A 13,492-nucleotide genomic window follows, 5' to 3' on the forward strand; every position below is an offset into this window, starting at 1 on the left:
GAAGTTTTAACTCCGTAGCTTTACTCTGAAGCCAACATAAGCTTAGGATTTATCATCAGGAGACCATAAACTTGATTTTAAAAGTAAAAATTGAGTGTGTGAGAATGAAAGAATGAAAATTTTATATTTTTACAGCTAAATTGTTCAATTCAGAAAAACTTTCATTATATTCATGGTAGTATCTTTTGAGAGAAAATTCAGATGCGAATGAGAACTGGCAGTAATAAACATGGTAGTGTTTAAGTGCATGGCTCTTTTGATCATTTTGAGTTAATCATGGTCCTTTCCCTGAGCAGAGTTCGGATGATGAAGACTGTCCAGCAAAAGGAAGGAACCGTCACATTGTTGTCAACAAGGCAGAGCTTGCTAACTCGATCGAGGTGTTAGAGAGCTTTAAGCTGGCCCGAGAGAGCTGGGAGCTGCTCTATTCCCTAGAATTCCTTGACAAGGGTAAGCTCTTATGCCCGCCCCCTTGTGCAGGTCCACGTTTTATATGAAATCATCGCGCCAGAAGGTTCATTATGCTTGAAATATCACATCATTAAGGCTAATTACACTGACTGCAGTAGTGCGCACACTTTATAGGAATCTTTTTCGCGAGGATACCTCATCAGTTATTAACATCCAAATAACCACATACCTCTTAGCTCCGACGCGGAGGGTATATTATAATCAGGGTTGGGGTGGAGTTTGAGGGGGAGGTTTTGGTTTTTTAAAATTTACATTGCTGGCCTTTTTTTTTCTTGCTGGGGTTGTTTTGTGCTTTTAGCTGTTCCTTCCCCCTGTTTTGTTTTTCCTCCAGTCACACATAATTCACGGTACAGAAGGTGGCACTCTTTCTGCCTGCGTTAGCGCCACTGCCTGAAAAGCCCAACATCCAAACACTGCAGGAAGCCTGTTTGAGTGTAGACATAACCTGAAGGGAGTTTTCTCCGTATGCAGCTGACACCATTGTGCATTTCAGCACTGAGAAATCACTCGCGCTTTGCTGACCAGCATGTTTTTCTGTATTTTGGGAATCAAGGCCGTTACTTCCCTTTGGCCAGTGGGTGTTCGTCCCTGGCCTGCTTCTGTCACCCTGCCTCTACAGAGCCCTTGTCTGATGCATCATGTCACATTTTCTAAGTAAACATCACATCATTCGGTTTCTCCTTGTCACACCTCGAATTGAGAGCAGGTGTGTGGCTTTTGGAGAGGATTTTTTTTTTCTTTAGTTATAAATTGACTTTTTAAAAAAAGTGAAACTCTTAGTGTCATGTATTTATTATTCTAACTGAGTGAAGACAAAGTAGTTCAAAAGATAAGTGAGTAATGTGTGAAAAGCGTTTTTCATAGCTCTTAGCATATGCTATGTGCTTAGTGAATACCGATGCCTGATGAAACTACTGCTCATGCGCGACTGGGAGGTATCCTATTGTAACTTTCCTGTCTAATTGAAAGTCTAGACCATTGTTTGTTTTTTGGAGGGGGGAGGTAGGGAGGTAATTAGGTTTACTTGTGTATTTATTTTTAGAGGAGTTACCAGGGATTGAACTCAGGACCTTGTGCGTGCTGAGCACGTGCTCTGCCATTTATAGTTCTGCAGCTGTACCCTCCCCACTAGACCATTGTTTTAGAAACCAAAGCCTAAAGTTCCTTCCGTTTTTTGGTAATTTGTCTCTCTGAACATTGTTCTCTTGATGGGTTTGTCAGTTTTATTCTCTGCTTGTGTTTCATGTTTTTGGTAAGTTTGCTTTTGAATTCTTGCTCAGAGTTTACAAGAATTTGTCTGGCGTGGAAGACGGATACTTGGCTCTGGCTGAGAATCTTCCTGAATGATATGATCATCTATCAGGTAGAGTGATGTGTGTCTAAGTCCCTGTGTCTGGACAGGCCCCTTGTTACTGCAAGCATTTTCAGCGTGGAGGGGTGTATGTGCCCTCCGTGGACTGGTCCACCCTCCAAGGGCAAATGCTCTGTCTTCAGTGGGGATGAGATCGTGGTCCACTTTCATGTCAGAATAACTCCAAACGACAAGGCCACATCTTCTGTGTTGCTTTTGGGGTGTCCAGTCACACTCCTCTGTAGAAGTAAGAGTTTTCCTTTTCAGTAAAAGGTGGACACTCCTCACCCCTCCTCTCTGCCCTGGTGGGGTCCTTCTGCCTGGCTCTGCTGTCCTCAAGGTGCTCAGACCTAGAAGGGAGAGAGGGTTTAGTAAGAAGACAAGGGCTTCCAGCCTCTTGTTGAGTGGACAAGGTGCGGCCTCCAGCCTTCAGGAAGGAGAGGTGGTATCATAGTAAAATATTTACGAAGAAATGGTGTATCCAGGATGTCCTTTATCAAAGGGCTGATGTTATTTTATTTAGTATTTTGTATTTATGAAGTACTTCCATACAGACCCTCCATCTTGCTTTAACCAAACTGGTTTGGCTCTGTTGCTAAGTCTCCTCTTTCTCCCTGATTACACAGAGGTCCTGATTTGTACTTGCTTGCAAGTTGCTTAATTAGGTCAGAGATTTCTTTTTTTAATGGCAGTTTTTCCCTCCTTGCTGCTGTGACTTCCAAGGGTCAGTATAAAAAGGCCATAGCCAGCCTGCATCACTTTGCAGCTCTCCAGGGATCAGTCCCTCAGCCGCAGATCTCGGGACAGGGGACCTTGGAGCATCAGAGGGCGCTCATCCAGCTGGCCACCTGCCACTTCGCTCTGGGGGAGTACAGAGTGAGTACTGGGTGCCGAGCACGGGGACCTGCAGGTGTGCTCAGCCACCCCGGGGCTTCCTCCTACGCCCTGAGTGGCTTTTTAATTCCTTACATGTTTACTTAAAACTTGATCATCTGCCTCGACTTTACCACCCAATCTACTGGTGAAAATCTGGATGATTTTGTTTCATTTCCTCCTTACAACACAACATCTTCCTGAAATTAGGCTTCCATACTTTTCTTTCCCTTTTTTTTTTTTTAACCTTTTTTGTTGTATTAGGTAGAAAGGTAGAATTATTATAGCTGGACTGCACCTGCACATTATATTGCATGTAAATACATACAGTACACTGCACATTTGTTTCAGTTTACATATATATACTGATCCTTGTTTCTAAGAACAAACTAGAGCTTTAGCTTTTCAAACTTACATAGTTATCAAGGGAATAAAGCCAACCGCAAAATAAAGGCTTCCATACTGTTCGCACTGCCTGCTCCTTGTTCCGTCTGCTGGAGGGTGCTTTTTACTTCCTTGCCGGGAATCCCTTTAGAGTGGAGTCAGCCCCGTGGTACCTGGACAGAGAGGCCTTCACCAACTGGGAAGCAGACTCCCGACAGCTTATCTGAACGTCACGTTCTCTTTTTACGGGGAAACAGCACCTCCCCAGGGTGCTGCAGGAGCAGGCGTGCGACAGCCTGGCTCCTCCGCGCCGTGAGCCCCTCCTGCCGCAGGGGCGGGCGCACCCCCGTCCGCAGTAAACGTCTGCGCTCAGTGAGGGTCGTCAGCATGGTCTTTGTACACAGTTCCTGGGTCAGTTCAAAACCACGACCTAACACACAAACTTGGATTTCTTCTCATCTCTCTGTACGTTAAGTTGATCACTAAGTTAGATTTTTTTTAACATGAACTTTGAAATGTGATTCATTTTGCCATGATGATTTTGAGAAAGAAACATTTAGCAAGTATGTAAAGTGTGTCCACTGAAAACTGACATGCTTTCTACCACCCTTTATGTCGTCAACCAGGTACATCATTTGAAGTTTCTATTAATTCCTTCTGAGAATGTAAGGGAGCACATACTTACCCACAAAGGTAACACACACATCACACAGAGTTAGCTGCCCACGGCCCTCTGGTCCGCACCTTAGCAGGGAACAGGGAATAGGCCGGTAGGTTGGGTCATCTCTGCAAACTCGTTCTCTCCGAGGGCTTCGGGCACCTGCTCTGAGTGGATCGCTGCCAGGCCTTCATCCTCAGTTTCTACCTTATGTGATCCCGGAGTCTCACTGCCCATCTTCAGCTGGAGCTCATCCTGTCCTCATGTGCATTTCCTTAGTTCTTGGGCCTCAGACACAAGCTGTCAGGTCCTGTGGGGCTCCCACTCGAGCTGATCCCTTTGACCCTTCCGGGATGGCACCGCTAATTCTGGTGCCGTGGCTTTTGCTTCCACTGCCACCACTCTAACCCATGGCTTTTAACCGAGTTTGTTGCCTGGAACCTCTTTTCCAACCCTATAAATTACGGTCACTGCTCTAAAATACTGCTGTCATCCCTCCACTTAATTGAAGTATTGGCCTCCTGGGTGCCCTGAGTTGAGCTGTGTGCTCGGGCGGGGGGCACGAGGAGGGTGTGGGCCCGGGGGAGCCCTGCATTCAATGACATGTCCTTTGAGTTGGAGAGAAAAGTGCGGGTATTTATATAAAATAGTTAAAAATCCAATATTAATGGTAATTTAATGGTACAAATCCTATATTAATGGTGCAGAAGGCTGGTTTCACTGGGGCCCGTGTCCTCAAGGATAGGCTTACAGGAACGGTTGGCTGGAGCTGGGCGTCGTAGGATATGGTTCTGAGTTAACTCCCGGCCCCACCCCTACTGGCTCTGACATGGGGCAGGATACCCGACAAGGCCGTCTGAGTCCAGGGTTCAAGTTCTTACCTACTCAGCTGCCACCTCCCAAAGCTGGAACCTCACAAGCCCAGGGCCACGAGTGGGTTCTAGATGTGCCGAGATTCTGACCCCTCGGCCTCGGGGCAGCTGAAGCCCTGGATCACGTGCTGCCATCTCTGAGCAGCCTTACAAATAGCATTTTCTGAACGTGCTAAGATGTGAAAAAGGTTGGGAAACACGGGTGTAAAATGGGGATAGGAGGCGGTTGTGCCTGGCACACAGAGGGTGCTCCCTGGGCGGACTCTGACCTCTGACCGTCACCACTGGAATTTGATGGGGAGACTGAAGGTGCCTTCTTCTCTGTGGGTCGGGACCACACTGCTCAGTGTGGCCCTGGGGCCCCTCTTACCCACTAGCAAATCTGTCATCAGTCCAGGTTCACACCTGTTTCCTAAATCACGCCCCCTTTCCCTCCAGTGAACCCCCAAAACCAGAACGCAGCCTTCCCCGCATCTTTCTCTCCTCCTTTTGAAGACCCTTTTTCCTCTTTTCTACATTGCAAACCCTTTCCCCCTCCAAAGCCGAGATCCGGCTAACCTTCCTGCCTGAAACGTTTCCTGTTTAGCCTGTGTATTTCTAGTTCTTTTTAAATTGTTCTCTAAACATACCATTTACCCCTCTACCATATGTCCCACTTTGTGAATTTTTATTCAGTGAGCTAGTAAATGTCTTTAAGATGGGGACATGCTTCTTCTGGATGCCTTTCTGCTGTTACCTTGGTGGTTTAGATAAAACTTGATGAATTTTTGTTTTGTTCTTTTGTTTTTTAACAGCAAAGAATTGAGTTACGGTTCCCTGAATGGTCTAGTACGTAGGTTTAATCTTGGTTATTTTTCTCCATTCGCTGTCGAGCAGACAGTGATGGTCACACGGGGTCCGGAGGCCCCAGTGCCCCAGCCCCGTGCAGATCACCCCGCTACATGCTGCCAGTGTCTTAGTGTCACGTAGATTTGGTTTCAGTCAGAAACTTCATGTGGTTTCTTTTGCTCTTGTCTGCTCCAGATGACGTGCGAGAAAGTCCTTGATTTGATGTGCCACATGGTCCTCCCCATCCAAGATGGAGGCAAACCACAAGAAGAACCCTCAAAAGTAAAGCCCAAGTTTAGAAAAGGTACAGTGACAAGTTTTATTTTTATTTTGTAAAAACAGATATAGGGCCCAAGGCTGGGAAATCTTCTGTGGTTCCTTACAAGATGCCACTTGTGACCCCAGGGCCTGACAGATCATAGAAGCAGCGAATTGCCCGCCACGCTGCTTCTCAGCTGTGATGTCACAAGTAGCCGTGACTCTGTCTTTCTTCCAGGGTTCTCTTCTGCATTTGTTCTTTCTTTGAGAATCTGGGTGAACTCCTTTTCCCATCTTTACCAATTCTAGGAAAACTTGAAGATGATTAGTTAAGACGGGTCTGTCAGCATCTCCCTCCTGGGCTGATTTGAGCTTCACCTCAAGGTGCTCAAGTTGCTCATTGCTTGGAAGAACTGTGTAAACTGAGTTGTAACGCTTTATAAGAGAAGAAGGAAGACCCACTGTCTCTGATCTTAAGGTCCACCTTGAAAGTTAGAAAAAGCGAAGCTGTTAAGCCCCAGCAAAGTAGAAAACGGGGAATAATAAAGAGCAGAAATTAATGAATTAGGAAACAAAACAGAGGAAACTAATAAAGTAGATTTTTTGAAAGGAAACTGATGAAATTGATGAGCCCCTAACAAGATCAGGCTCTTATGACCACAAATTACCCACCTCAGGAAGGAAAGAGGGATTGTCACTCCAGATCCAAGTATAATCAGAAGGACAGTCAGAAAGTTAAGTCACGAATAACTTCATGCAATAAATTCAGCAATTTAGGTGAAATGGACAAATTCCTTGAAAAACACAACTTAGCAAAACTGGCACAAAATGCAACAGAAAATCTCAGTGTTCTATGTCTATCAAAGAAATTAAGTTTGTTATCGAAAACTTTCCCACAGAGAAAACTCCAGGTCGAAATAGCTTCACTGGTGAATCTTGTCTAAGATGTGGGAAGAAATAACTCCAACCCTGTACACATTTTTTTTTTGAGAAAATAGAGGAAGAGGGAACACTTCCCACTTCAGTTTTTAGGCCCAGCATAACCGTAAAAGCAAAACCAAACAGGAACATTACGGGAAATGAACGGTAAAGCCCGGTGTCCACCAGGAACACAGGTGCCACCGTTCCTAACAGAACGCGAGCGGACATACGACCAGGTTTAACACGGGGAAGTCCTCCACTGCAGTTCACGTCATCAGCAGATTAGCAGAGCAGCATCGTAAGATTGCCCGAATAAATGCAGGCAGAATTCAGTTATGTCCGCGCTTACCATTCATGAGCAAAAACTTAGCCAACTGAAGTAGGAGGAAACTTCCTCAGTATCGCACTTAACTGTGAAAAATGTCGAATGCTTTTCCCAAGACCAGCAACAGAACAGCGCCTCAAGTCCACATACTGGAGATTCTAGCCCATACTATGGGCAGGAAAAAGGAATAGAGGTTGAAAAATAACCATCTTTATTCACAGCTATATATTTGGCTACGTAGAAAAGCCGAAAGAATCTCCAAATGGAATTACATCAAACCCCAAAACACTTAGGGATAAATTTAATGGACGATGTGCAGAATCACGTTTGTAGGTCAGGAGACTCATTACTGTTAGGGTACCAGTTCTCCCCCAGATGTCTCTGCAGTATTCCGCACAATCCCAATGAGAATCCTGACTTTTTTTTTTTTTTGGTGGAAATTGACCAGCTGATTCTAAAATTTTTATGGAAATACAATCTAGAACAGCTAAAACAGTTCTGAAAAAGAACAGAAGTGGACAAGCTACCCTGCCTCACAGGACTCACTGCTGATACCTAGAGAGTACTGGCAGAAGAGTGGAGAACCCAGAAACAGACCCGCGGAAGTACGGGCCAGTGGTTTCCAGTCACGACACCAAAGTAGTTCGGTGGAGAAAGCAAAACCTTTTCAGCAAGTCGTGCTAAACCCAGGATTTTCGTGGGGAAGGCCGAGGCTCCTCGGCCCCTGCCTCACAGGATTCACAGAAATTAACTGGGGCCGGAAGAGGCCAAATGGGAAAGCTAAACGCTAACTAACACTTTTAGAAGGACATATCTTTGTGGCAGGTTTCTTAGGACACTAAAAGCTTTCCAGAAGTCAAAAGCATGACAGTTTTGATAGTCATTGAAGCTTTTTGAGGTACATGGGAGTTCGTTGTACTATTCTGTTTACTCTTTACATGCTTGAGATTTCCCATAACAAAAGGTTAGGAACGTACAACCCAGACCCCTTCAAAAATTATTTCTGTGGAACAGAAACAGATCAGGTGGGTAAGACCTGACCTAACTGGCATAAGGACTTACTTTAAAGCGCAGTACCGACCAGCGGGAAATGGAGAGCCAAGAAGCAGGTGGCGTTACAGGTCAGTGGGGCGAATGAACCTATCCCGTAAGTGGTAGCATTACAACTGATGATCCGAATGTAAAAACAAACAAAAAAGAGATACCTTCTTCGTACTACACAAAAACCCTTTACATTTTTAAGATTTGAATATGAAAACTAAAACTTCTAAACTTTCAGGAGAAAAATGAAGAAAAACTTAATGCCGTCTCATTAGAGAAGGACTTAGGCCACAGAGAGCACAAAGCATAAAAGATGAGTGAATTTGCTTATGTTGAGATGAAAATACCAACCAAAGACAGTATGATCAAAGGGAAAAGATAAGCCATACACGATAAGAAAATTGTCCAGCGCCTCATGTATTCAACAAAAACTTAGTGTACAGAATTTTGAAAGAGCTCCTTAAAATTAGTGAAAAACACTCCCCCCCAAAGTGGGCAAAAATGTGAACAATATAGTCACAGAAGGAGAAATCCAAAGGGCCAAAAACTATTTGGAAAGATTCCCCACCTCTTAGTAAGGCGGGAAATTCTGATTAAAGTGAAGAGCTACTGCTTGACACTAGGATGCGGAGAGTAAGGAGTGGCTGGGTTGACAGTCAGGGTGTGAAAACGCACATGGCCCACGTTCTCAGGGCGGTGCGCAGTTGTATGGTCACCATGGAGACCAGCTTAGCAGAGCCAAACAGAGCATCTTACCTCTTGCTTATGTGATGCTTCTGGGTATAGACCTTGGATGAGTGATTTCCAAGTGTTGGTCCTGAATTTCAACCAGGAAATTTCTTTCTTAATGAAACAGACTGTTAACACTGTTAACTAAGATGAATGTACCTTAAGTAAAAAGGGGAAATTTCATTTACAAATATTTGCTTTAAGTATACAGTTGACCCTTGAACAATGTGAGGTTTAACCCAGGAACTCAGACTCCCCCCTCATCCGCCTCACCCCAGTAGTTGAAAATCCTCACACATCTCTCTCTACATCAAAAACAAAAGAAACTGTGGAGTGACTCACCCCAGCGCAGGAAGCTGAAACACTGGACAGAATCAGGGCTCAAACCCTAGATCTTTTTTTTTTTGAAATTTTTTTAATTGGCATGTAGTCAGTTACGATGTGTCAGTTTCTAGTGTACAGCATCATATCCCAGTCATGCATATGCATAGGTTCATATTCATACTCTTTTTCATTACAGGTTATTACAAGATCAAACTCTCATTCTTTTGATTCCACATGTGTGATCTCTAATCCCACACAGACCTTACCCCCCAGCTAAGTGAATTTAAGGATCTGTAAAGTGAAAATGCAGGGAGTACGTACATTTTTTTTAAAAACTTGCATAGAAGTGGACACGTGCAGTTCAAACCCGTGTTCAGGGGTCAGCTGTATAAACACGTGAGCGTGTGTGCACAGGACCCCCCTTGCGAAAAGTGCATTTATTTCTTGCTACTTCTTGCCTTTGGGGTAGAGAAGAACTTAGGATATAAAGAGCAAACACTGTAAGGGAAAAGATTAAGTCTTGGTTTGAAAAACAGCCTTTAAAGTTTTTTCCACAAGTGCACAAGAAAATATCCATAATAATGTCTATTTCAGCACCGTTTGTAATAGTGAAAATTTGGAAATCTCCGTGTTCACCATAAAAGAACAGACAGGTCAGTTGTGGGCTGGGTAACCAACAGAGCACTGTCATGTTGGAAACCAGTGGAAGCCACAGGTACTATCAGAAGCAACCTGCGGAAGGATACGTTCGCTGTGATGCCGTTTATGCAATAGGCTGGAAACATGCAAAACCTCTCTCTTGGGGGTGTATGAATAAAAATCCCTGTGTTACAGTTGAACTCATTTACAAAGCAGAAACGGACTCACAGACATAGAAAACCAACATGGTTACCAGAGGGGAAAAAGGGGTGGGAAGGGAAAAATCAGGGTTCGAGATTTGCAGATACTGACTGCTAGATATGAAATAGGTGAACAGCAGCGACCCACTGTATAGCACGGGAACACTATTCAATATGTTGTAGTAACCTACAGTGAAAAAGAATATGAAAAGGAATATATGTAGGTATATAGATGACTGAAGCATTATGCTGTGCGCCAGAAATTGACACAGCGTTGTAAACCGACTATACTTCATTTGGAAAAAAAAAAAAAAATTCCTGTGTGGGGTTTATCACTCCTGTGTATACCCCACATTCTGAATAGCAGTCACCTCAGGGGAGGGAGGAGAGGAACATGAGAGGTGAACTGAATTTGTGGCACTTTATATTGAAATCTTTGCAAACTAAAGCAAATGTCGAGGGAGGGGAGGGTACAGCTCGGTGGTAGAGCGTATGCTTAGCATGCACGAGGTCCTGGGTTCAATTCCCAGTCCCTCTGTTAAAAAATAACAAACCTAACTACCCCCCCTTAAAAAAAAGACATAAAAGACATAATAAAAATATAAAGCAAATATCAACATTTTATAAAGCTGAGTGTTAAGCACAGTCGTGTTTGTAACATTTTCTGTCATTTTCTGTATATTTCAAATGTGAAGCAGCTTTAGGTTGAGAAATGAAATCCAGAGACGACTCAAAAACCAATTTCACCTCCTCTAAATATAATTTTGGTTTAACTGTATATGAGATCATATGATTGCTACTTATCCCTCTTTTTTCTTTTTTAAGGAAAGCATCTTAAACGTCTGCTTTTCAAAGCTTTTCTTTGCCACTAACGAGCACATTGTGGACTTTTGTTAGGTTCAGATCTGAAGCTTCTCCCCTGTACCAGCAAGGCTATCATGCCCTACTGCCTGCATTTAATGTTAGCTTGTTTCAAGGTAAGCCTCAAATTGACTCGTGTGAAAGGAATTCAATTTAGACTTTTTCCGATGATCTGGAATGACTTAAATCAAGAGCCTTGAGCACGAACGCTAGTTCGGTCCTTTGAAAGCCCAGGCTGGTGTGGCGAGGACAGCACAGGGCTAGGAATTAGCAGATACGCTGGGCAGAGATGAGGAGGAGAGGACCCCATCCCTGAGAGGTTTAGAGCACGTGGGACGGATGCACAGACAGCCTGGCCCGGGGTAGTGCTCCATTGGTGTTTCATGAGTCAGCATACGAGTCAGAGTGCATTAGCTCCAGAAGAAGGGGACGCAAGTACTGTTGGGCTCAGAGAGGAAGGTGAGTTAATGACCGTGATGATACGGCACTCGGATGGGCACGTGCCCAGGCCCAGCAGAGCTGGGAGGGCCTCACGACCTGAAGGCTTGCCAGGCCTCGGCTGCAGGGGGAGTGGGGGTAGCAGAGCCCCAGAGTGGGCGGGCTTCCTCATCTGTGGTCCAGAACCACTCAGCCCCTCCCACACTCAGAGCTCGGCCCGTCCAGCTCCCGCCGAGGTGCCCGTGGAGGCGCCCAGAGACCCTCCCTCCTCACCGCCAGCTGTGATGTCTGCAAGGCTGGCTCGTTTTCTGCTTGTTCCCTCCCGACTCCAGTGTCCTTTGTCCCACATTTCCATATGACAGCGTTTTTTTTTTTGATGGGGGGGAGTAGAGATATTTGGTTTGTTTAGATCAGCCGTGACTTCCTCTTCCTTCCGTGTCTGCATAAACCCCTATCTTGCAGCTGCGAGCTTTCACAGACAGCAGGGACGACATGGCCCTGGGGCACGTGATCGTGCTGCTTCAGCAGGAGTGGCCGCGGGGAGAGACCCTTTTCCTGAAAGCCGTCAGTAAGATTTGCCAGCAGGGAAATTTCCAGTATGAGAATTTTTTCAATTATGTTACAAGTATCCTTTTTCTTGTTTAAGCATAAGAAATTCTTTTTTTTAATTTTTAATTTTTTTGTTTTAGGATGAATGCATGGTACAAAAATGAATGAACCATTTGGGGTAGAAATAAGGGTTTCCTTGATTTGGGGGGAAAAGAGACAGAATGGCGATTAAAAATGGGATTGTGGCAGTTGATCTTGTGAAAGTTATAACAGGCTTCAAAGGGGAATCCGGAGTATTGAGAGCCCTGTTCCATTTTCCACCTCCAGCCACTTCTTAGGAAGGTGCCCAGGATGCCTGAAGTAAGAGCCGGCAGGGTCCTGGCAGGTGCAGAGGGCTGGCCGGGCCACAGAATGTAACCGCTCACTAGCCTTCATCTGAGAAGGGGGCCCCTGGGGCCTCCCCTGGGGCACTGGCTGCCCCCTGGGTCAGTGGCTACAGTCCCGGCTGGCCCAGTTCCCCTGCCCAGCGATGCCGCCCAGCCCCCAGTTGCTGTCATGATGAGGGAGTGTTGTATTTCATACTCTTTATTACGGACAGACCACCTTCGAATCGAAGGTTTGGTGTTCTTACTTCATTGCTTATCTTCATTCATCATTTCTGGGTTGCAGGGACCTGTCCAGGCGCCCAGAGCAGTACTTCCTAACCTTTTGGGGCCAGGGGAGTTGGAGGCAGAAACAGCACCATTTCTTAAGGAAACAGAAGGTTTTGCCTTTATGACTGCATAGGACCTGTTTAATCATCACCTGTATGAAAAACGTGGTTCTCTTTGCGCGGTCGTTTGGTTGGCGGAGGAGTGGTCAGGGGTGCGACCCGGCAGGCCCGGGTTCCGGGACCAGCTCTTCAGGTGTTGGTGGGGTGGCCGTGGGCAGGTCGCTCACTGGCCACGAGCCCATCTCCTCCGAGAGAACGGGGCGCCTCGCTTTCCCACGTGGTTCCCCTGAACCTGGCCTGCAGATATCGATATGCTGGAGGAATTCGCCTACTTGAGAACTCAGGAAGGCGGGAAGATTCATCTGGAGTTACTCCCCAACCAGGGGATGCTGATCAAGTAAGCGGAAGTGTGGGAAGTGTTTGTGGATTTCTGTAGCTTTCACACATTTAGTAGAAAGGGATCCAAACCTGGCCCGTGTTTGTGAGAGTCCGTCTGACTCTGGGAATCCTCCTGAAAGACTTGGCGTTTCTTCACCTGCATTTCTGATAAAACATTGAGTAAATTGGGGCAGTTCTATCAGTTTTGATGCTATTCACTAGGCAAAAATCTCTTTCATAGTATCTTTTCCTTTCCAGAACTTTATAGATGGGTCCTATAATTTCTGATTAGATGAAGAGTGCTTTTAACTAGGAAGAGCCATGCTTAATTCAAGAGGTACTGCGTTAGGAAGAACTGCAGACTGTGTATAAACTATACTTGGATTTTCAGAGCTCACTGTGAAGCCCTCCTGAGCGCCCCACATGGCTTACACCGGGTGCCTCCCAGGAGAGCGCACCTGCCCCAGAGTGAGGGTGGGGCTTGGCCCGGGCACGCCTCCCACACCTGGATGAAGTCAGTGACCATTTATGATTTTTAAATAGCTCATAAACCGTGCTTCTGCCCTCCAGTACGCACTGCAGTTTGGACAGTTTATCCTCTGTGCTGCAAACGCCACGCATGGTGTGATGTTCACGCGTCCTCCACATCCAGGGCGTCTGTAGGTCAAGGTCAGGGTCAG

The 13,492-nt window shown here is 45.6% G+C and overlaps 1 protein-coding gene across 8 annotated transcripts in view; it reads left to right on the forward strand.

The window, feature by feature from the left end:
* The window catches only part of INTS10 (integrator complex subunit 10), a 32,843-nt gene that overhangs the window by 14,807 nt on the left and 4,544 nt on the right, over positions 1-13,492 (forward strand). For 6 of the 8 annotated variants that reach the window (XM_072950141.1, XM_072950140.1, XM_072950143.1 and 3 more), the window contains 7 exons: positions 297-450; positions 1,752-1,834; positions 2,546-2,698; positions 5,633-5,741; positions 10,772-10,851; positions 11,636-11,798; positions 12,738-12,831. In XM_072950141.1, the coding sequence (XP_072806242.1) occupies positions 297-450; positions 1,752-1,834; positions 2,546-2,698; positions 5,633-5,741; positions 10,772-10,851; positions 11,636-11,798; positions 12,738-12,831 (836 nt within the window). The remainder of the gene's footprint in view (positions 1-296; positions 451-1,751; positions 1,835-2,545; positions 2,699-5,632; positions 5,742-10,771; positions 10,852-11,635; positions 11,799-12,737; positions 12,832-13,492) is intronic. The other 2 variants (XM_072950144.1, XM_072950147.1) reach the window with 1 other exon arrangement.

Source organism: Vicugna pacos, chromosome 26, assembly GCF_048564905.1.
Source record: "Vicugna pacos chromosome 26, VicPac4, whole genome shotgun sequence".
NCBI lineage: Eukaryota > Metazoa > Chordata > Mammalia > Artiodactyla > Camelidae > Vicugna > Vicugna pacos.